The 24,045-nt window shown below is 42.8% G+C and overlaps 2 protein-coding genes across 2 annotated transcripts in view; both read left to right on the forward strand.

Annotated features, from left to right (window-relative positions):
- Nucleotides 1-19,946, forward strand: part of nt5dc2 (5'-nucleotidase domain containing 2) — a gene marked incomplete at both ends in the record, with an annotated part of 34,753 nt that extends 14,807 nt beyond the window's left edge. The window contains 11 exon segments of the mRNA XM_080534340.1: nt 4,155-4,251; nt 4,478-4,606; nt 5,216-5,273; nt 5,869-5,971; nt 6,061-6,112; nt 7,585-7,634; nt 9,884-9,965; nt 17,981-18,011; nt 18,014-18,072; nt 18,870-19,006; nt 19,724-19,946. Of these exon segments, the coding sequence (XP_080390466.1) occupies nt 4,155-4,251; nt 4,478-4,606; nt 5,216-5,273; nt 5,869-5,971; nt 6,061-6,112; nt 7,585-7,634; nt 9,884-9,965; nt 17,981-18,011; nt 18,014-18,072; nt 18,870-19,006; nt 19,724-19,946 (1,021 nt within the window).
- Nucleotides 19,947-21,133: 1,187 nt separating this feature from the next.
- The window catches only part of tbc1d25 (TBC1 domain family, member 25), a gene marked incomplete at its 3' end in the record, with an annotated part of 13,894 nt that continues 10,982 nt past the window's right edge, over nt 21,134-24,045 (forward strand). Inside the window, exons 1-4 of the mRNA XM_080534341.1 lie at nt 21,134-21,280; nt 22,473-22,582; nt 23,061-23,215; nt 23,323-23,516. Of these exons, the coding sequence (XP_080390467.1) occupies nt 21,236-21,280; nt 22,473-22,582; nt 23,061-23,215; nt 23,323-23,516 (504 nt within the window). The 5' untranslated portion in view covers nt 21,134-21,235. The remainder of the gene's footprint in view (nt 21,281-22,472; nt 22,583-23,060; nt 23,216-23,322; nt 23,517-24,045) is intronic.

Consider the following 24,045-nt stretch of genomic DNA (forward strand, 5'->3'; position numbering starts at 1 on the left):
AAAGTTATGTTAGTCGCTTGCATTGGCCAGATTAAGGGAGCAGCAGCAGAGAATGTCTTATGACTTATGCTAACCCGTACAGGCAGCATGATTGCATTGCGCTTCACCAGGACTTCATGCACACACAGTGATCTCTCTCGTGGTGTAACGTTAGTGCTGCTTGGCTGTGGACTCTATAGCTAACGTTAGATGGGGGTGTTCTGCATTTTGTGACTTTCTATTTTGTTGCTAGCTAGCAAGTTGAGGTATCACTGTCACTGACATAAATGCAATACCAACAATGGGTGTTAATAATACTTTTTATTTGAAAATAAAAATATTTTAAAAAAAATCTACACTAGCCTAGTTCAGAACTAATGAATGCTTTTTATTGCATGGAGAAATAAAACTCATGCAGTCTGCAACCCAATAATGTTGTCTTGCAACCTTCCATTTGAAATGACTGGGCTTCTGGTGTAACATAATGCAATCATGCAGCCTGTGTGTACATGTAAATGAGAACTTTGCTGATTTTGACAACCAGTTAGTTTACTTCTCTGTCCATGTCTTGTTGAACCAAGTTGAGCTGCTGCTGCCCTCCCCAGAAAAGCAGAGTGTCAGGGAAAGAGAGGAAAAGGAGAGAGAAAAATATGAAACAGAGGAAACAGAGTGCCACGTTCAGGACTTCAATTACTTTGCCTGTCCTGAGCCTTCCATGCTAGATCACTTTTTAGATTACCACCCTCAGCAGAGAACCAAAAATACAGCGGCACAAAATTATTTCACATGTGCAGATGGCACCAGTAGGAAGTGGCTCACATATTGCGAAGAACAGCATACATTGTTTTGTTTTGTCTGTATGGCATTTGGCAATAGCACTGACCCCAGAAAATGTATTACTGGAATGACAGGATGGAGACGTGCGCAACAGAATGTGGAGGAGCATGAAAAGAGTGCTACACACCGAAAGTGTGCTGAAGCCTATTTTCTAAGAAGTAGAAAAGGAGATATCCAGAGCAAGTTTGCTGGCAGTCAGATGTCTGCTCATAGGCAGCAAGTAAGAAAGAAACGCCAGGTTTTGGAGTGTGTTGTTGTGGATGTGGTGAAGGTGATAGGCAAGAGGGGCTTGAGCTCAGGGGCAGCGCTAAGGGGTGGCTACTGGGGCTCAAGCCCCGGATGTTTTCTGAAAAGCCCCGAATGTTTTACTTAAAAAAAATAAAAATAAAAAAATAATAATAATCTCGTGAGTAACGTGCGGTACCGGAGTCCAACAGAGAGGCAGCAGCTGCGCGACATTAGCCTGCATACTGCGTAGCCTGCCCTGCCCTGAAGAAGAAGTGATCTCAATCAGTGCCTGACTTGCACAATTGTAAGGATGGATATCCCAAAGTTGTTTTCAACAAAACAAGCGCCAAGAACTGTTGCAGCAGCCGTATCAGCAGCTGACAACAATGACTTCACCAGCAGTGATGACATAGATGATGTTTCAGGTTTGTGAATCTTATTAGAAAGGTGACTGACTCACTGACACTACTTTTCCGGTTTGCTAATGCTAGCTGGCTATCATAACATAACGTTATGTTATAATGAAAATGAAACATAGCAAGGTACTGTTACGGTACATGGTAAGAAATCAAACAAAGGATAATACTTATTCAAATAAAGTAATATTATACTTATAATACTTATTCAAATAAAGTGAATAACAGGCTGATAGTCTTTGATATCTGCACTCTGGTTGACTGAGTAACAAGTGAAAAAGAATGATGTAACGTTAATGTTACAGCTAGTAAACATGGAGTAACCACATTAAGTATGCCCTTATGGTAGTATGTATGTATACAGAACATGACTCAAATCTATCCTAAGATGTAACTCTAACTAACTAAGTTTGTTTAATGTCCCAGGGGGGATTTGATTTCACAGTACTATACACAGGCCAACAATACATGTAATATATCGTCATATAACACAGGACAAGACTCTAAATACAATATAAGTGGTGAGCACAGAGTCTGCCCTGATATACATACTGTAACATAACTAGCCTCAGCCCATCAATTATGTAATTCTATACAAATATAAATGATGGTGACTGACAGGGGGAGCTACGTGTGCTGACCTCCCTCTGTGCCCAGAACCACCACAATTAGTTTGCTTCATTAAAGGGTGTGAATGTATATGTGTTCTCCAGTGCCTTTTGTCCGCTTTAAGGTGGTGGTAAGTTGAAGGTTGAAGGCAAAAAATGTCTGCGCGCTACGCGCGCACATTATATTCTCCCTCTGGGCTAAGCCCCGGATCTCCTACGATCCTAAATCCGCCCCTGCTTGAGCTACAGGCATGTGGAGAACGAGGCAGCATACAAGTGGGACGACAGTACCCTGGATCATGGCAACTTTTTGGAGCTCATCCTTATAATAGGAAAGTGCAATGTTAGCCTCAAAGAGCATCTTGAGGAGTGCATTAAAAAGAGCAAAGAATTGCATGCATCCAGTGGAACAAAAGGTAGAGGGTCCCTCGTCACCTTACTGTCCAAGACCACTGTAAACTCAGTGATAGACAGTATTGGTCATCTCATTCAGGAGACCATCGCAAGTGACATACAAAAAGCTGGAATGTTCACTGTTCAGCTCAACACCACACAGGACATAACCAGCCAGGATCAGTGTGCCGTCGTTATTCGGTACGTGACAGAAGAAGTCCATGAGAGGCTGGTTGCTGTGGTGAAGTGCCATGCATCCACAGGGCAATACTTTGTGGAATTGCTCTCTGGGGTCCTGGATGGTCTGAAACTGGACAAGGCCATGTGCATCGGCAACTCAACAGATGGAGCTTCAAATATGCAGGGTCAGTACAGAGGCTTTTCAGCACTTATGGCATCCCAGTCTCCTACGCATGTCCATGTATGGTGCTATGCCCATGTACTGAATCTTGTCCTGGCAGACACGACTGGAAGTGTTTTGGAAAGTGGATCTCTGTTCAGTCTACTAAACGACGTGGCAGTCTTCATCAAGGACTCATATCAGAGGGTCATACTGTGGGACAATGAAGCCCAAGACAAAAGGCACAGACGACTATCTCTAATAGGAGAAACACGGTGGTTGTCCAAGCATGAAGCAGTTGGAAAAGTGTTTGGACACTTTAATAAACCGACATGCAGCCTCTACCTCGAAACAGTGCTCACACTGACAGCCATAGAACAGCAGGCAAAGGAGAAGCCAACCATCCGTGCCAAAGCAAGAGGATTCAAAGAGGGCCTCCTCAAATACGAAACCGTCTTAACAGCACAGATCTTCCTCAGAATATTTGAGCTGACCACGCCACTCTCCAAGTACCTCCAGACCAGTGGGATGGAAATCCTCTCCGCCCATCGGATGGTGATAGCCACACAAGACAGCCTCAAAAACATCACACGGGATTTCACTACTAAGATTCTGATCTGAATCAGTTATGTAATCACTTATCATGTCTTCTCACTCCTTGTCTCTTTATCTCTGCCCCTCCCTCTACTCTGTTCCTCTCACTATCTTTCGGATATGGCCATTAATTGTCCAGGTGGAGATTGAAAGGGCTGAGCCTTTCGGAACTGGGTGAGTATCCAATCTTTTCAGCTATAGCCATCTTTTACATGTGTTGCTGTACCATGTCTCACATTTCTCTTGTGTGTGTGTGTGTGTGTGTGTATGTGTGTGTGTGTCTTTCTCTCTCTTCCCTATTGCATTGTCTGCATTTTTTTTTTACAGTGGTGTTATATTGAGTGATATTTGATATTGTTTGTATTTAAAATTTTAATAAATAATTGTAATTATTCCTATGACTGCAGAGCTTTTTGTTATACAACTACTTAACAGTATTAAAATGTTAATAAATAATTGTAATTATTCCTGACTGCCGAGCTTTTTGTTATACAACTTCTTAACAGTATTGAGTATGGGTATTGTTTGCTCAGCACAGCAGCCATGTCTCATCACCGTGGAGTACGTCAACAGTGAGTGAGTACACTGGTTCACACTTGCATTGGTATACTTGCTGTCCATGTCACTTACTCCGCTCTATAGGGGGTTTTACAAATGGTATATTCAACAGACTGCCAGCATGTTGATCGGCGGTGTCGGACCGATTGTGTTGGGCCGGTCTGAGCCACATGGCAGGGCCTAATTTTTGTCTCAGTCCAGCCCTGGTCTGAAGGCTGTGCCTGATGAGGAGGTGCTGGGCCTCTACGGTGGAACTCACCACGTCCCCTTAAACCAAGTCAGCGGCTTCTATGGCAAGGTCACTCCTCACTGCCTTATTCAATGTCTTGATATGTTCCTGTTCCAACAAGAGCACTGAAGCTATCAGAAATGAGTTATGGATACCAAGTCACTTCATAGCAATACCAAGTAGTTATCTGTTGTGATTGGACCGTAAAAGAAAGCTTTTACCCCAATACCATTCTTTGTATGTTGAGTTTGTTCCTGTTGTTGAGTTTTGTCTCTTCCATTGTGCTGCCTTCCAGGGTCCCGTGATGAAGCAGTTCATGGATGTGTTTTCCCTCCCAGAGATGACTCTCCTGGCTGCTGCCAACGTCTTCTTTATCTCCAACGGCATCGAGTACGACCCCGTTCATCTCTACAAAGACGTTTCGGTGAGCAATGCGTTCAGCCACAAAACATACTACCATGTTTTGGCACTGTTGAGCTCGAATGTATTGTTTAATAATACATTGTTAGTAAATTGTGTTTCTGCAAAGAGGAGGCTCCTTACAAAAATACTAATTCAAACATTTGTTAAAACGTTGATACATATTGGGAGTTGTTTTTTGTTGTACTGTAGATTGTATCTGATAACATTACGCTATTATTTAATAAACGCAGCTAGAAGAAAGAATGAATCGTTTGTACACGTGTATAGGACAGCTTGTTTTGTTCCGTTGCTGACTCAGGCTGTTTTTAACTGGCTACTGTAGGAGACAGAATGTGCCGCCCAGTGACAGAAGTATGTGAGTGGCAGGATTCCGGGAATGGAAGCTCAAATACGATTTTTTCCCCACTGGCTTTCTCAACTGCAGAGAAGCCACTTTCACTTGCCACTTATTGAGAAAAACATATTTTATAATAACAATTGAACCCCTTAGGTTTGGAGCAAAAGTCAAGTGGCAAAAAAGGTTTTGTATGCGAGACTGCATAAAGATTGATTGCAGTGAAAGTAAAATGTTAGCTGCTGTTGAGCTTAAAGCTATCTGTTTATTTTGGAGGCCATTGGAATGGTCCATATCCAAGGTTACATGTACAAGTGGATAACACAAGACTTGGGTAAGATATGATACTAATAAGTCTTTACATTTTTGCATAAAAGTATTTATCATAAGGATCTCAACCGACTTGAACATAGGGAAGCATCCCGTCAAAATGTAGTTCATTGAACTGACTTCCGGTTCAAGACAAAAATCAGTTTTTTTTTCAAATGTAACATGTGTGAAGAAGAGGTATCTTTTCATTGGTTGACAATCGTCTATTACATGCAAAAAGAAAGTTCAGATTGAAAATGGTTCAGAATTGAAAAATGACTGTGGCAGTTTTGCAGTTGATGTGCAAGCAGTCATAAAGGCTCATGAACTCAAATTAAAAATGTTTCAAAATGAAAATAAATTCTCTCTCTCTCTCTCTCTTTCTCTCATCTTGTTTTTTTTTATTGCTTTTTTTTTTTACAGTATCTACAAAATGACATTAAATGCCTTTATCTTTTGCTTAAATGCTACAAGACCATTCCCCAGTGGCACCAAGCTACCAGTTTCCAGGGACAATTTGTTCCAACGGATGTAGAATATTTTTACATTTTTTTTAAATACTCAAGGGAAGCTCTATCTAAGTCTGATTCAACTCTCTTCTTTTAACCTTTCCCCCACAGAGAAATACATCCTCAGAGGAGATGAGACTTATGCAGTTTTGAAACGTCTGGTCAGCGATGGCAAGAAGCTCTTCCTCATAACCAACAGCCCCTTTAGTTTTGTGTGAGTGACAGTTTTACCAATCAAACTAACACTAGACCAAATCAGAGGTTTGACACTCTTGGCGCTTGTCTGTTCTCCTTATGGTTTAGAGACAAAGGGATGAAGCACATGGTGGGGAGAGACTGGAGGGACCTATTTGATGTTGGAATGGAATGGAATGGACTTTATTTGTCATTGCTACAGTACAGGTACCAAACAACGAAATTTAGGAGGGGTGGCTCCCCTGGTGTTAGGAAAGGGGAAAAAAACACATTTAGAAAAAGAATAAAATCACAAGAAGGTAAGGAGCTGGTTTACATAAATAAAGGCTATGTACACAATCCACTGTACTATACTGCACAGATAGTCAACTAGGGTTGTCATATTGCACAAAAGTATTTTTTCACGTTATTTTAAAGTGGCACAGTTTGCAGGCTTGAAATGTACATGTTTGTGCCTCAGCACTAGCTGCCATACAATCCGTCCGGACTGTCCTGGGCCCAGAACTTAGGCCTTTGCTGTGTTCAGGGCCTTGACGGCCCTGTGGTAGAAGCAGTTCTTCAGTCTGTTTGTCTTAGCGGCCGGGGTCCTGTACCTCCTTTTCGAGGGCAGCCTGATAAAGTGTACGTGCCCAGGGTGGGTCGGGTCCCTGGAGATCTTGGAGGCCTTCCTGAGACAGCGTGTGTTGTACAGCTCTTCCAGAGAGGGGAGGGGGGCGCCGGTGATCTTCTGTGCTGTTCTCACGACTCTCTGTAGCGCGTTTCTCTCCGCTGTTGTGCAGCTGTAGAACCAGTTGCAGATGCCGTAGGTGAGGATGCTCTCCACTGCGCCGCGGTAGAAGGCCACCAGTATCTCCTGCTTGTTGTGTTCTTTCCTGAGGCATCTCAGGGTGTATAGCCGCTGTTGTGCCCTCTTGATGGTGCCTTTTGTGTTGTCCTTCCAGGCCAGGTCGTCCCGCATGTGATGTCCCAGGAATCGGAGGGTTGAGGCTCTCTCCACGCTCTCTCCGTCGATGAGCAGGGGCTGGATCTCGGACTTTTTCCTCCTGAAGTCTACGATGAATTCCTGGGTCTTTGACTTGTTTAGCAGCAGGTTGTTAACCTTGCACAGCTTGCTCAGTTGCTCTACCTCATCCCTGTACGCCGCCTCGTCCCCCCCCGAGATACATCCCACCACGGTGGTGTCGTCTGCAAACTTTACGATGTCGTTTCTGGGGTGGACGTGGGTGAAGTCGTGGGTGTAGAGGTTGTAGAGGATGGGGCTTAGCACGCAGCCCTGTGGGGACCCAGTGCTGAGGCTGAGGGCTGTGGAGGTGTGGGGGCCCACCCGCACCCTCTGGGGGCGGTCGGTCAGGAAGTCCTTGATCCACGCACATATAGAGTGTGATAGACCCAGGTCTAGTAGTTTGGTCACTAGCCTGTCTGAAAAGGATGGTGTTGAAGGCGGAGCTGAAGTCCACGAAGAGCAGTCTCGCGTAGCTGTTTCCCCTCTCCAGGTGGGATAGAGTGGCGTGGAGAGTCGTCGCTATGGCGTCCTCTGTGGACCTGTGGGCTCTGTAGGCGAACTGGTATGGATCCAGGTTGGGCGGGAGGCGTGTGAGTATGTGGGCCCGGACTAGTTTCTCGAAGCACAATGTTGTCATTGTTCAAGCTGACAAACCACACTTCTTCAACGACTGTGTCAAGTAAGTCTCTGCAACTTTCTATATCTATATTCCCCAACGGAGAAATGTATCTCAACACTGGCCCACACACACAAATAAAATGTAACATATACATACTGTATCTTAGGTATACGTAACATTTATTGTGGTAGAAAACGTAAAATGTACACAGGCAATAGAAAGTGCAAAAAAATAAAATAAAGTACTTCCCAAAAATGCACATGTTCCTCTGTATCCACGTTGAGTGCCTTTCGCTGCCATTGTAGTTAGTTGGGTTCCTGAGACTTATTGTATCTCAAAATCGACACTACTTGGTGCTGGAGTTTGACCTAGCAGGTTTGCCCACTTTACAATCCCACTTGGAACAGACACACAGACTGCTTGATACCGGCTCCCAAGCTTTCTGCCCTGTCATCCCCCTTTGTCGCTTCCCTCCTCTCTATACTGTCTGAATAAATGTTATATAGAACAGGAGGGTGGACATCACTGCTCCACAGAGGGCCAAATCCCCCAAAATCATAACTTGATGCACTAATACTTACTTTTGTACTCACAGATCACAAGCTACAGTAGGACAGGGCCGCAAGTACTCCCTTGTTGTTTTGTTTTTCCATGTACTGTTTTTCCCCCACTAATGGCGCTTTTCCACTACAGGGCCAGCCCGGGTCATCCTTTTTCCATTGCCAACCGAGCTGGCCCGAAACGAGCCGAAGCGGGACGTTTTAGCTACCCTTCACGAGCAGGAACTACAGGGCCAAAAGGTACTTTTTTGCCAGGCTGCGTGTGACGTGTGACGCTGCACACCGTTGATTGGTCAATGGAAATCGTCATCCCATGTTCATAGATTTCATCGCTAATCGCCATTTTTAAATACCACAACAGATTTCGCTCTAGGAAAATGTCACTTACTGTTTCTGTAATAATTTATTAATAAAGATATAAAAAAACATGATAACCATCGTATTATCTTAGTTTAGTCATTTCAATGCATCATATAACTTTTATTTACAACAAGCATAACCTATGCTGTTCCTCAGTCCAGCGCTTCATCATCCCCCTTCTAAAACTGCCATCTCCCCTTTCCATCCCTTATGTCATTTTATCAATGAACATTGTATTACTGTTATTTCAACATTCAAGCCTCTTTCACACATAGTAACTTCAATGGAATCCCAAGCTGTGCTGTCCAGCCATTTTTGCCGTTCACTCATGAGTCAAATGCCGGTAGATTCGCGTCTTGCTCCCTTTGACACATGTCGGCGTTTCCCTGGTTGCGAGATCTAAACTACTAGAACTGAAAGCGGCAGGTAACAGGCACGTAACATCCATATGCTGTATATATAAATAAATATATTTGACTACCAGCAAGACACCGGAGCACTATCTATAACAAACGCGGAGATCGTATGAGCCCCGCGTCAGTCAGCCTTTCCTTAGAAATACATCGCTCCGTTATATATCTAACGTTACATGTTTTAAGGCTGATCTGTGCATGATAGTGCTGCATTATGTTGATCTATTTATATCGATCTATTCTTGCCAATTCCTTGTGTAATAATGTAATATTATTGATGGATGTGCCCTTTTTGATGGAGAGCAGTGGGCGGATGACTGGATGTGAGCATGTATTTGACTAATGCCGATAGATTCGCGTCTTGCTCGCCGACAGGATTCTACAGCGTTCCTTCAAACTATCGTAATTCATGAACTATATGCCCAATCAAAAAAATTCAAACAGTTTCTGAAAGCAGAGAAGTTGCACTTTTTGAACAGTTTAACTTTTTTAGGCTTATTACGGTAGTTCACCAACAAAAAAAAGCACAGTGCTCAACGTGTCAGGAGAAATAAAAATAGAATCGGGGATTTAACACATGTCGGCATTTCCCTGGTTGCGAGATCTAAACTAGTCTACTAGAACTGAAAGCGGCAAGTAACAGGCACTTAATGTTACATGTTGTAAGTGGGCTGATCTGTGCACGATAGTGCTGCATTTTGACATAATTCTCATCGCATTTCCCCCCGCTGATCTGTATAGCGGGGGGGAATCTTATGACACGTAACTCCTCCTACAGTCCCGGGTCATTCCTGTATAGTGGAAAACGTCTCGTACCCAGAACTGTTCAAAAGCGTGCCGAGGCGAGCCGTGCCGAGCCGGTCAATGGAAAAGCACCATAACACCTACACACTCCCCCACTAACACCTACACACTCCCCCACTAACACTAAGTACACACGTCTGTTGAATGAAAGGCTCTGTTTTTCTCCTGGTAGACCATTTCGACGTTTGAATAGCAATGGGGCCCTTCAGTGGGACAAGATCAAGAGCTTGGATAAGGGGCAGGTCTACAAGCAGGTAAGGACAGTCACAATATACAGCAGTAGCATATACTGTACTTAGAGTCTAACGTCCTGAAGAAAGCTAAGTAGGCTGTAGGATTTTCAAAGAGCGTATATTCCAGAAATATTCCATAAAAATAGCCAAGTACTGTTTTCAGAACTCTATGGAGGCATTCCTTGGTCATTGTGTGTGACCTTTCTTTTTGCAGAACTGTGACTTTTTTCATTGCACTAGCTTTTCTATAGTTGGCCATGCAGTCTCTCATAGGCTTACTGACAGGAATTGTTCCTGTCCACAGGATCTGACTAGGAAAAACTGTAGTTCCAAACTCGTTGTAGTTATAAGGAACACACATATTACAACAAGTAATAGATTAAATCTAAGAGAAAACAAACAAACTCTGAACTGTATTTTCCCATACACTACTGACGCACTAAATATTGGTCATTTGTGAGGTTTACGGTGATTTTCAATGAGTTTGATCTTGTTACTGGGTAAAGGATATGACTCAGGATTGAAATGACGTATTTAGATGCAAGAAACAAAGGAAGTCTTTATCCAAATGAAATGTGAACGTGAGAGTGTGATTTCACAATGCTGGCCCTGAGATAATGGCTGTGAGAGTTTGCTGGTCATCATCGTCTTTGATATTTGTATCCTTCCCACTTCAACACTTGTATTCTTTTCAATTCTATTCATGTAGAAAAACATAGTAGAATATATGTGACATGACGTCATCGACTTGCTATGGGGGCGCAAACGGGAAAGGCTTCAAATCAAAAGTTTTTCTGAACAAAAAATCTGATTTCGTTTTTTTGTCATCAGACACAAATTAAGGTTTTGAACTACCCACTCGTTATTTTTTCGAGCAGTTTTACGATAGTTTAATACGTGTACTTAATCAACAAAATAAGCTTATTTTTAGCCTGATTTCTCCCGGGAAATCTTCCCTTGTGGGAGTGGATAAACTGGTTCCAGGTTTTCTCATTGGTCGATCGATTTGGCTACGAGAAGCACTGGTGCTTGTTTGTTCATTCCACTAAGACTCGTAAGGTAAGATCTTCTATTTTATGTACATAGCGAATTTGTTAGTTAAGTTAGTTACTAGTTGAAACCAGTGTGTTCGTGTATTTAGACATTTCTTTATTATTACCCACTAGCAACTAACTGAAACCAGTTCAGTCTGCAAGCTGAACCTTTTGTTTATTAGCATGCTAGCAGTATTGTTGTAGCTCGGTATTCTGTCTACGTTGTAAGTACGGTTAGTATGTCTACGTTGTAAAAGTTGTGTGTAAGACTCATGTTCAGTGTGTAATACTGGAATACTGTAACATGTCAAGTGTAATAGATTACAGAAATGTTACAAGTTTAAAAACATGTGTTCCTTTCTTTGTTATGAACGAGCTAGCCGCTAGTTGGCTAACTCCAAACACACTACTCTGAGCACTAGGTAATTATCATTGTCATGTATTAGGCTAGTTATTTTATGAACATGGTATGGTAGTATTTTATGAATATGGAGTGCCAGTAAGTAACTGTAGGCAATATTTTAATGTACTATCTTCCTTCTGTTGCAGCTTTGATGCCCCCCACCCCACCAGACACAGCAGCTCAACAACTTAGCATAGATACAGCATTTTGAACTGTGTCATGATTTATTATCTATTGATAGTCAATTCACAGACCTTGCATGCTTACCTGTGTATAGTATGTTGTATGTTCTCAGTTGTTGCCCTCAGTTCCAACTATACTTGTGATAGGGCTGAATGATGTTTTCATAAATGTTTAATGTTGTGAATATGTTTGTTGAGGAGTACATTCTGAAGAGTACATGAACTCTATGCATTTCTGTTTTATTCTGAGAGTTCAACTGTGTGCTTCTTAAGCACAATCATACAAGGCCCCTTTCCACTCCTTATCTTCTATCCCAGCCTGGGTAGTTTTCCTTTCCTGACATTGTGTTGTCAGAGGGGCCCTGTCGTAAATCTGATTTTGCTGGGCGCTGTGCTTGTCCATGAAACCCCCTCCTCCTGAACATGTGTGTTCCTGACATTGTGTTGTGTGGGTCGCCCAGCAAAGAAACTGCTTATGGTGGCTTTCTTACGCTGCACTTCCTCATGAAAAGTGCCTCCTCCTATACATGTGTGTCTTTCTGTTTGGTAATAAAATGACCTGCTCACGGGAGAAAAGATCAGTCTGAATTCGGAGTCTCTACGGGAGACTTCGCATTCATTCTCCTTGCAAGGAAATAATAATCATGATGAATTCCGTGTCTCTTTGTTGTTTAAAGTCTACTACGGTCTGTTTGAACTAGCGATGGGTTAGCATGGCTTGCTTTACAACCAGGCTGAACAGAATATAGCATTTAACCCTATTACAACCGAACACGTGGTCCTTCGAGCCGGATCTCAAGGTCGTCTGATGGGGGAAGAAGATTCGACACACCGTCTGTCGTGACAGCCCGGATCCAGCGACCCGGAGAAAGTCCTGTGACGTGAATTCGTTTCAGGCCGGTGCGTTAGATGTCGAACCTTTTCTCCTCCAAAAGGACGGCTGACGAGATCCAGACCAGACTCAAGCAACAAAAGACACCGGTAAATATAAGAGAAAAAGAAAGATTGCAATCGAAATGAATAGTCTATCTATCCTAAATTGTACAAAATAGGAATTGTTTGACATGCAAAAAGAATCCATTTTGAAAGACAGATGTATATCTTTTATGCTATGTAAACAGTAGACTAATGGAAATTAGACTGTGAGTTTGACATACGAAAAGAATCCATTTTGAAAGATAAATGTATATCCTTTCGTGTTAGGTAAACAGCAGACTAAGAATGGAACTGAAACTATGACTGAAAGTGAATGCTTGTGAGAATTAGAAAAGTGTAGAATTAGAAAGGTTATGTGTTAGAATTAGTCTCAAGATTAGGGTTACTGTATGATCAGTGACAGACAGAGAGAGCAGAGGAGAAACACACGGGAGGGGGCTATGAAGAGTGTGTGTTTGAGACAGAGGAGAAGCACACGGGAGGGGGCTATGAAGAGTGTGTGTTTAAGACAGAGGAGAAACCACACAGGTGGGGGCTATGTGTCAGAGTGGACACAGAACAGGAAACAGGGAGCATGGAACAGCAGACAGAGAGACAGAGAGAGGAATGTTAAAGTTGTTTAAGGAGGAGGGTGAGGAGAGATTGAGAAATATTAAGGAAATACGCCTAGAACTGATATTAAAAAACAAAGTGAGAAAAGATGAAACGGAAACTAGAAAAAGAAGCATAAATATAAAACCACAAGACTTGTGGAGTGACAGAATGCATGAACTATGCAGTTAAGGAGACGAGTAGAGGAGACTAGGAGACGAGTAGAGGAGACGAGGAGAGGAGACTAGGAGACGAGTAGAGGAGACGAGGAGAGGAGACTAGGAGACTAGTAGAGGAGACGAGGAGAGGAGACTAGGAGACGAGTAGAGGAGACTAGGAGACGAGTAGAGGAGACGAGGAGAGGAGACTAGGAGACGAGTAGAGGAGACGAGGAGACTAGGAGACTAGTAGAGGAGACGAGGAGACTAGGAGACTAGTAGAGGAGTAGAGGAGACGAGGAGACTAGGAGACTAGTAGAGGAGACGAGGAGACTAGGAGAGGAGACGAGGAGAGGAGACGAGACTAGGAGACTAGTAGAGGAGACGAGGAGACTAGGAGACAAGGAGAGGAGACTAGGAGAGGAGACTAGGAGACAGAGACAGAGCGAGAGGGGCAGGGAGAGAGAGAGAGAGAAAGAAGTAGAGAGCGAGAGGGGCAGAGAGAAAGAGAGAGAGAACAGGAAAGAAGGGGGGTTAGAGACAGAGGGCAAGAGAATTTAGTAGATTATATTATATAATAAATTAAACTTGTAATGGGATTATAGAAGAGCCAAAGACAAGACAAGACAGACAGACAGACAGACAGGAGACAGACAGACAGACAGAGAGACAGACAGAGAGAGAGAAATAGACAAACAGACAGAGAGAGAGAAATAGACAAACAGACAGAGAGAGAGAAATAGACAAACAGACAGAGAGAGAGAAATAGACAAACAGACAGAGAGAGAAATAGACAAACAGACAGAGAGAGAGAAATAGACAAACAGACAGAGAGAGAGAAATAGACAAACAGACAGAGAGAGAGAAATAGACAAACAGACAGAGAGAGAGAAATAGACAAACAGACAGAGAGAGAGAAATAGACAAACAGACAGAGAGAGAGAAATAGACAAACAGACAGAGAGAGAGAAATAGACAAACAGACAGAGAGAGAGAAATAGACAAACAGACAGAGAGAGAGAAATAGACAAACAGACAGAGAGAGAGAAATAGACAAACAGACAGAGAGAGAGAAATAGACAAACAGACAGAGAGAGAGAAATAGACAAACAGACAGAGAGAGAGAAATAGACAAACAGACAGAGAGAGAGAAATAGACAAACAGACAGAGAGAGAAGAATAAATGGGAAAATTGTATTACCAAAAAGCCTCTACAAACAGCAGCTCATTTGATACATGGTCTTTTTTTTGATGACATGTATCAAACAGCAGGGTGATTGTCAGGGATTAATGCACATTTTCACGTATATAATTACACAAAAAAAAAAATATATATATATATATATAGTGATAATGGCGCACATTTCGTGAACGAATTGATCAAACACGGGTGTCCAAACACCTAGACATTGAAGAGTGTGTTTCTCTAATGGAAACACACATGAGAATAAAATTGAGACCTATGGGTTTGAATGAATGAATGAATGAATGAAATGAATGAAATAAATGAAATTAATGAAATTAATGAAATTAATGAAATTAATGAATTTGAAATAGTAAATGGGAGAAGGTTTAGACTACCCATAGTAGACGACATTAGGGAAGTATTGATTGATTGATTGAAAACTTTATTAGAAGATTTGCAGAAGTAGGGACATGAAAGTACATATTTCAATTGGGGTCCTTGATACTCAATTCATCGTTATATGTAAAGACAGCAGATTTGGCAGAAACGGAAAACACACTGGCCACGTGGATGGCTATTTAGGAAATAGGAAATAGCCAGAACAAATGATCTGCCAGACCCATCTGTTTCCTACAGGATTCAAGAATACAACCTTGTGACCAGATCCTCATCGACGAGATGGAAGGAGGACACTGGCGCAGCCCGCGGTGGGTTGGGCCATTTGGGGTGCTGCTGAGCATCTCAACTGCTGTCAAGATCGCAGAACGAGAAACGTGGATACACAAAAGCCATTGAAAGAAAGTGACATTGTTTCCCTCGAACGACGGGTAGTGGTGGAAGTCCGGGTTCAAAGGGGGCTATTCAGTTAGTGAATGGTACGTCTCAAACCGGTGAAGAATTCTCCAGATCCACTACCTCTTAGAATGAGGGGACCAAATCCTCCCGACGACCCAAACGAGACGCCCGTCCAGGCACACGACCCAGTCTGGGGCAGTAATGTCCCAGATGACAAGAAACCCTGAACTATCAATCAGAGACATTTGTAAACGCATCCCTTACGATAAACGAAGCCCAGAACCGCGAAATCGATCAGATCAGACTGATGACACTCCAGAACTGAATGACTCTTGACCTATTGACTGCAGTGGCAGGAGGAACATGTGTGATGCTTAACATCACATGCTGATTTTCTTTGTTGTAATGATTGTTTGTTGTGTCTTCCCCTGCTTCAGAGCTATGACTAACAAACTGATTTCAGAAATACTTGTACAAACAAATGTTGATTCGAGAAATTATGATGGAACCTAAGTACCTAACCCAATTTGAGAAACTCTAATCCAAGTTGAGATTCATGTCGGTGATCTGTACGGCGATGTTGAATGACAGTTAAACTAGAAAATGTGAAAGAAAGATAGCTTTACCTGAATGGGGAGACGAATGTTTGTATCGTGATAAATTATGAAAAACAGCAGGGAATGATAGGGCTGAATGATGTTTTCATAAATGTTTAATGTTGTGAATATGTTTGTTGAGGAGTACATTCTGAAGAGTACATGAACTCTATGCATTTCTGTTTTATTCTGAGAGTTCAACTGTGTGCTTCTTAAGCACAATCATACAAGGCCCCTTTCCACTCCTTATCTTCTATCCCAGACTGGGTAGTTTTCCTTTCCTGACATTGTGTTGTCAGAGGGGCCCTGTCGTAAATCTGATTTTGCTGGGCGCTGTGCTTGTCCATGAAACCCCCTCCTCCTGAACATGTGTGTTCCTGACATTGTGTTGTGTGGGTCGCCCAGCAAAGAAACTGCTTATGGTGGCTTTCTTACGCTGCACTTCCTCATGAAAAGTGCCTCCTCCTAAACATGTGTGTCTTTCTGTTTGGTAATAAAATGACCTGCTCACGGGAGAAAAGATCAGTCTGAATTCGGAGTCTCTACGGGAGACTTCGCATTCATTCTCCTTGCAAGAAAATAATAATCATGATGAATTCCGTGTCTCTTTGTTGTTTAAAGTCTACTACGGTCTGTTTGAACTAGCGATGGGTTAGCATGGCTTGCTTTACCAGGCTGAACAGAATATAGCATTTAACCCTATTACAACCGAACAACTTAAAACTTGAAACTGAACTATAAGGCTGGACATTGACTACTGAGCACTAACACTAATGTTTGCACACTGATTGTACTTTGCACAGCGTGTCGTAGTGTTGCACGATATACCGGTACCAACGATATACCGCGGTGCCAAAATGTCACGGTGCCTACTATACCATAAGCTTTATACAACGGTACTACCGTGGAATACTATACTACCGTGTTGAACACGGTACCAGCGGGGCAACTCATAACACTTTCGGCTGCGTTCGTCAATTCGCTCCGAGAGCGCCGGAGCGCACACTGGGTGCAACGTCACAGAGCGACCGATTCGTTTGATTGGACGAGAGGCGTTCCGCGAGTGCGGGTCAGATTTCCAAAGCGAATTGACGAACGCAGCCTTTTTCGCGACTACCCATCGCGTTAGCTTTGTCGGCTAACAGGTTAGCAACCTCAAACGTTGTTCCTATGGTTCCTGCGAGCTCAGTGGGCATTAACTAGAAAATTAAAACCACTGAGTTTTCTTAAGTTGAGTTAAGTCTTGAGCTACAGTTTGGAAGTAGCCCTCTATTTTTTTTATATGCCAGTGTTTGCTTTTACTTTTCAAGTTCGTGAAAAAGACCCCACAGACGGACAGACATACAGACACAGAAAGACAGACAGACAGACAGACAGACACACACACACACACACACACACACACACACACACACACACACACACACACACACCTACTTTGCTATACTCTTGCAAAAGGCCAGTTGGTCTGTTTGATGTTTCAAACTACTTATTAATAAACATGTTATTCACAAAAATATCGGTTTCAGTACTTTTACTTACCTGTAGAGTTACAGTGTAATGCATTAAATGCATGTTATTCATGCACCACTCATTAAGTTATTGTAACTTGTATAAATACATTGCATGTTCATAAAAATAAAAAGTGTTACAAAAGTGCCGCGGTATCGCGATACTACTCAGTATCGTGATACTTGGGCTGGTATAGTATCGCAGGGTAAAATATTGGTATCGTGACAACACTAGCGTGTCGCACTATTGTTCTGCTGTAGGGCGACTACCATCACTTATACTTATCACTTTATTACTTATTATTGTGACTATGTACCTTGTTGAAGAACCAAAGCGAAATATTTTTATTCTTGTGTACTGTAAAATAAATTCTGATTCTGATTGAAGACTTTTTTGTATCATTAAAAGACTAACAATAACAGTTACAACAACCATAAATAATAATAAGCTGGGTAATTAGCTTAGGTAATACCTTGCGAGGTAATAATGTTATAGCTGTATAACTATAGCTGTCTGACCCAGTGACTAACACTGACAGGTATTGACAGCTGATAGCTGTCAATCTAGAGGGGGAGTGGTTGGGGGTGGGGTTGACCAGCTATTGTTACCGCCCATTACCTGCCTGTGTGAAGGTGTGAAAAAGTCCAAAATCTTTGAAGGGCTTTTTCTCAGGATTTAGTTTTCAGGGTTAACAAGGTGCTCTACTTTGGAGACCATCTGTACAGTGACTTGGCAGTGAGTCATACATTATGTCTGAGGTTTTTGGTTGCTGGGGCAACCTGTGGGGATGGATTTCTCAACACAGGAAAGTGTGCCAGTTGAGTTGTTCAGCCAGTTCTCTCTGTTGTTGCATTAAAACAAACATTGCAAGTGCAACAGTGCAACAGTGCAAGCTTAGTCAGGTTTGCAGTGTGTTCTTTCACATTGAATTAGGCCTAGCGTAGCATAACATTCATAACATGCTTTAACACAGTAATTCACATAGATGATAAGGATAAGTTGTCTGATTGAGTTTTAATAACAGAGATAAACCTGAAGAAACTGTAGGCTTGAACATCAGGCTAGCAGTATATCAGTGTTAGTGGAAGATGTTTATTTGGGAGTTACAGCTTAGAGCTATCTTCAAGAAGAAGCAATGTAAAAAGTCAGCTTGAGGCCATTATATATACAGTATATCTTATTAATCATCGCAAATGTAGATGCTTATAGTTAGATTGTATGAACATTATTTAAAAAGCTGCGCCCATGTATATTATGGTGAGTCTTGGGTTACACATTGTAATGTTGGATTTCTGTGTTCAATTTAAAAACATGAAAGTGTTTTGAATGACCATTGCGAGCGTATCAGAGCCATTGAAACCCAACATGAATGACTGCGAGTCCAAATGTTTCTACCTTCCCAAAAAATATAAATACCAATAAACAACTGGAGTAAGGCTAGTGGGAGCTAGTGTGAACAGACTTAAGTGAGCTGTGGCATTTTGTGAGCTGTGGCATTTTGCCTCCCCTCTCTCTCTCTCTCTCTCTCTCAGGACGTGATGCTGCGCCACGGCTGGAGGACCGGGGCCATCGTGCCTGAGCTGGAGGTGGAGACGGGCGTGGTCAACACAGAGCAGTATGCCCAGAGCCTCACCTGGCTACAGGCCCTCACCGGCCTGCTGGAATGCAGGTACACTAAGACCATTAAGAATACCATCATGTAATAATGTTTGTTTTGTTAATAATGTTAATAATGTCATATTTGCCATGCAATCAATCTGGAGCCATTAGGGGTTAAAAGTCCTACGTTTATTTATGGAGCACATGTTCATACAAGCAAATGTAGCACACAGTGCTTTACAGAATAAGGAAAGAGAAAATAAAAACATGGTTCATAGTAATTGGTTAAGTGCCTTGCTCAAAGGGGACATGCAGCTCCCTCCTGAGGCGGGGATCGAACCAGCGACCTTCCGATCGCTAGCCGGCCCTCTCTAACCTCTAGGCTAGCACCGCCCTTACCTTAAGAGGTAGTGGTTCCCACTATAGAAAATATATGGGAATAGAAGGGTCAGAGTAATAGGCTTTAAGATGTACAGTGCATGCTCCATTTGGGATATATTGTGTTCTTTTTTTCTTGCAGGATGTTGTGAGAAGTATTTGTGTTGATCATTTGCCCTGACTTTGTTTCCTTGCAGACGCACCAAGATCCAGAGTCCAAGAAAGTTCTGCAGGATTGGTTAAGGGAGAGGGAAGAGCTTAGGTGATTCAGATTTAAGTGCATATATTACATAACAACACGTTCAAGATATACAATATGGCCTAAAATACATAAGTGTAAGTGTCATTTTGAAGTGAATACTTTTCTGCCTTCACCCGATAACAACTGACTCCTCTTCGCTTACGGCAGCATCTTCCGCACGTGCCACAACCCCAGCTACTTCTCCCGCCGCCTGTCTCGATTCTCCGACCTCTACATGGCGTCTGTCAGCTGCCTGTTGAACTACGACCTCTCCTACACCTTCTACCCCCGCCGCACCCCCCTGCAGCACGAGGCTCCCCTGTGGATGGACCAGCTCTGCACTGGCTGCATGAAGACCCCTTTCCTGGAGGAGATGGCTCACATCCGTTGAGAGGGGGGCGGCCGCTCTCCCACGTCTCCCACGTCTCGCCGATACGTTTACGCATCTCAACACCAGCATGGAAAAGAAACGGCTGTGTTATTTTGTTAAAGATCCCAAACTGAAAAAAGACATTATGGGGGAACTGTAGCACAGAAGACTAGAGACAGACTTTTGACAGTGTGGATCGTGGCTGCCACCTACTGGGTTGTTTGTGAACCAAAACAATTGGTTAGAATAGCCAGAAATGCCTGGGGAAGTAGCTGTGTAGACTGTAAAATATACACAGTACTTTTAGTGCCACAGAACCAAGGCTGTTGGAATTCATCTCCAGTATGGTGGGGGGAGCTTTACATCACCAACACATACAGCCTTGAGACAGAACATTACAACAATACAAGATTATGTATGTGAGGTGGAGTAGGTGCAAGACTGATAGTTCACAGGTTCATCAGTCACTTAGTAGCAAGAGTGTTATAGTAGCAGCAGTAGCAACATTCAACACAGAGTGACTTTCAATTAACACTTTGAAACTAGTTACAGATGTTATGTGTGTCTGTGTGGGAGGGTATTCTATGTTGATAGATATTGAAATGTTATTATTTTTTTGTCAGTATTATTAGGAATATCAATGTGGTCATTTTAATGTTAGTGGGCAATAGTAATATTATTTAATTCATTTCTTGAAATGCTGGAATGTCATACCCAGGACCACCTCGTAAATGAGATAATGCATCTCAAGCTGTTTATCCTGTTACTAGAATTTAAAATAAATAAATAATGAATACCGATTTTTTTTTTCTGGCATTACTGAATGATGTAATGTGTATGCGACGTCATATCCTGCCTCGAGTCTCTGTAGCAGTGATGAAGCATCAAACCACACAGGTTCGGAAATTGCAGTTTCCCAAAAATAAAGTCCTCATTTGTCCTCAAATGTCCCACCCATTCAATAGCCTACAAGTGATTATTGTTTACCTCTAACTGACGTTGACGTGACTGTAATTAAATATGTCCTCCAATTACAGACTTGTCCAATGATTAAATAGTCGGTCTTGACAAAGAAAAGTGAAATAAACTACAAATCTGTGTGAAAAATCATAACTTTTATTTTGAAAGTACTTGTGTCTTGGGCAGACAGGAAGCATGTCTCCGCTGGCACCACACTGCTGGACGAAGCACAGGGGCGAGAGGAAAAAACATGAGTTGCGGCAATCGTTGTGTTATATTTTTGAAAATGCCTCTGTAATGAAAACAATATATCAAATACAACTATCTGGTTTTAAAGCCGACTCCTCGTTATGGCAGCTGAGGAGGAGAGGGGGGTAGTTCGTGTCAAAGTCAAGGTGAGGAATCAGATGTGTGATTTATGATTGATGAAGTTAGCTAGCTGGCTACCAGATAAAACCAGCTGGCTAGCTGGTCCTAGATACCTTTATGTTTAACAGCTAATCCAGTTCTATACACTTCTGTCCAGACTGATGTGTCATTGTTTTTATATTGAGTAATTTAATATGTTGTTGAAGCTAGCTAGTTGACATCGGCTAGCGATGGACAATGAAATGTTCAGCCTTCCTCAATGACAGTCGACCTGGTCGGTGTTGTGAAGGACTTAACCGACCTGGTCGGTGTTGTGACTGTTAACCGGCTGGCGTTCAGGTAGAGACTGGAGGAAGACATACAGGTAGAGACTGGAGAAAGACTTACAGGTAGAGACTGGAGGAAGACTTACAGGTAGAGACTGGAGGAAGATGTACAGGTAGAGACTGGAGGAAGACATACAGGTAGAGACTGGAGGAAGACTTACAGGTAGAGACTGGAGGAAGACATACAGGTAGAGACTGGAGGAAGACATACAGGTAGAGACTGGAGGAAGACATACAGGTAGAGACTGGAGGAAGACTTACAGGTAGAGACTGGAGGAAGACTTACAGGTAGAGACTGGAGGAAGACTTACAGGTAGAGACTGGAGGAAGACATACAGGTAGAGACTGGAGGAAGACTTACAGGTAGAGACTGGAGGAAGACTTACAGGTAGAGACTGGAGGAAGACATACAGGTAGAGACTGGAGGAAGACATACAGGTAGAGACTGGAGGAAGACTTACAGGTAGAGACTGGAGGAAGACATACCAGCTCATGTTACCAGCTAGCTTCCAACTAGGAGCTCGCAAATGAGTGAGTCGTGTAGTGTCTGGTTGATGTAGCTATTTATAAAACAGTTCTAGCCTGTCTAAGTGAGCTATGTTATGAAAGAGTTACAGCCTGTCTAGCGAGCCCTGCTATAAAACAGTTGTAGCCTGTCTAGTGGGCCATGTATGTTGACGTCAAAAAGTAAACAGCATCGCCTGTCTCGGCAGACTCGGGTCAGTTGGTGCAGGCAGACACGTCAGCGTCATGCAAGCCAAAATACAGCTGCCCGATCAAAATTGGTCGCGTTGAACCTTTTCTGATACAAATGTTTCTTTCACACACCTCATTATATGTACAGTGGATGCTAGCTATGTAGACATGATTGTTTCTCACTCACTCTCCTCAGAAATGCGAGGGCATGCTGCCGGCGGAGTTCCGCTCATTTGCTGTCGACCCTCAGATAACGTCACTAGAGGTGCTCCAACACATCCTCATCCGAGCCTTTGAGTTGAACGGGTAAAGAATGATCAACTATGATCAATCAGTTGTTTAATGATGCACAGACTGACATGACAAACCACATTCTGAAGACTCATAGAATGTCGGCTAACTCTGGAATAAACATGATGTCAATAGGGAAGGGTCCGAAATATTTTTTGGGTAATTGATTAATTGATTGTTGCCTGGTCAATTCATACATTAATTTACTCCACACAACAGTTAATAATTTCAATGACAATTGTGCCAGTTATCTCATGATGACTGCAGAGTTCTCGCTTGGCCTGCCTGCTAGGAGTGATTGGATGGTGACATTGAGCCAAGTAAAGAGAAGGAGTCTGCTTCTGTGGTTTCAAAAATGCTAAAATATATATCTCACAGATAATACAGATTGTGGATCATTTGATGGAATGGTCTGTTCCAACACTAAAGAATATCAATAAGGCATTGGAAATCAATATGTATTTTGGTTTTCTATCTTGTTTTTTTTAATTAGCAAAAGGAACTTTGGAATTAGTTACCTCTCCCGGGACCGCGGCGGTGTGGAAGTGTACCTCTCCCTCCTGTCTGATTGGGATTTAGACGCTGCGTTTGTCAGCGCAGCCAAACCTTATCTCCAGCTCAAGATGGACATTAAGCCGTCTGAAGACAGTAAGAGAACATGTCGCTAAAACTTGCAACTGGCATAATCAAAGGCCTTGGCTTGGATCGTTTGGTTAAGCCTTTAACTGTCAATCTTTGTCTTTTCTGCCCCTTAGGTCCCGTGATGGAGGACTGGGACATAATAAGCCCTAAAGATGTGATTGGTTCTGATCAGCTACCTGGGGAAAAGAAGTCCTTGGCAGCTGCTGCTCTCCCCTTCACCCAGTCCCTGCTGACCCAGGTTACTGATGAGGCTCACCACCCAGTCAGCCATCTTTTTTACCAGCCAGTCACTGCTGCCTTGAGTCAGGTCCTTCTGCTAATGCTAAACCGCTCCAGTTTCTAGGTTCTTTTTTTTGCTATTACCTTCTATGAGCCCCCAGGCTCAATCTCCATTTCTCTCCTCTCTCTCATCTCTCTCATCTCTCTCTCTCTCTCATCTCTCCTCATCCTCTCTCTCTCTCTCTCTTCTCTCATCTCCTCTCTCTCTCGCTCTCTCTCTCTCTCTCTCTCTCTCTCTCTCTCTCATCTCTCTCCTCTCTCCTCTCTCTCTCTCTCTCTCTCTCTCTCATCTCTCTCTCTCTCTCTCTCTCTCTCTCTCTTCTCTCTCTCTCTCATCTCTCTCTCTCTCTGCTCTCTTCTCTCTCTCTCTCTCTCTCTCTCTCTCTCTCTCTCTCTCTCTCTCTCTCTCTCTCTCCTCTCTCTCTCTCTCTCTATCTCTCTTCTCTCTCTCTCTTCTCTCTCATCTCTCCTCTCCTCTCTATCTCTCTCTCTCTCTCTCTTCTCTCTCTCTCTCTCTCTCTCTCTCTCTCATCTCCTCCTCTCTCTCTCTCTCTCTC

Source organism: Nansenia antarctica (genome assembly GCF_963989245.1).
Source record: "Nansenia antarctica genome assembly, chromosome: 6".
In the NCBI taxonomy this organism is placed as follows: domain Eukaryota; kingdom Metazoa; phylum Chordata; class Actinopteri; order Argentiniformes; family Microstomatidae; genus Nansenia; species Nansenia antarctica.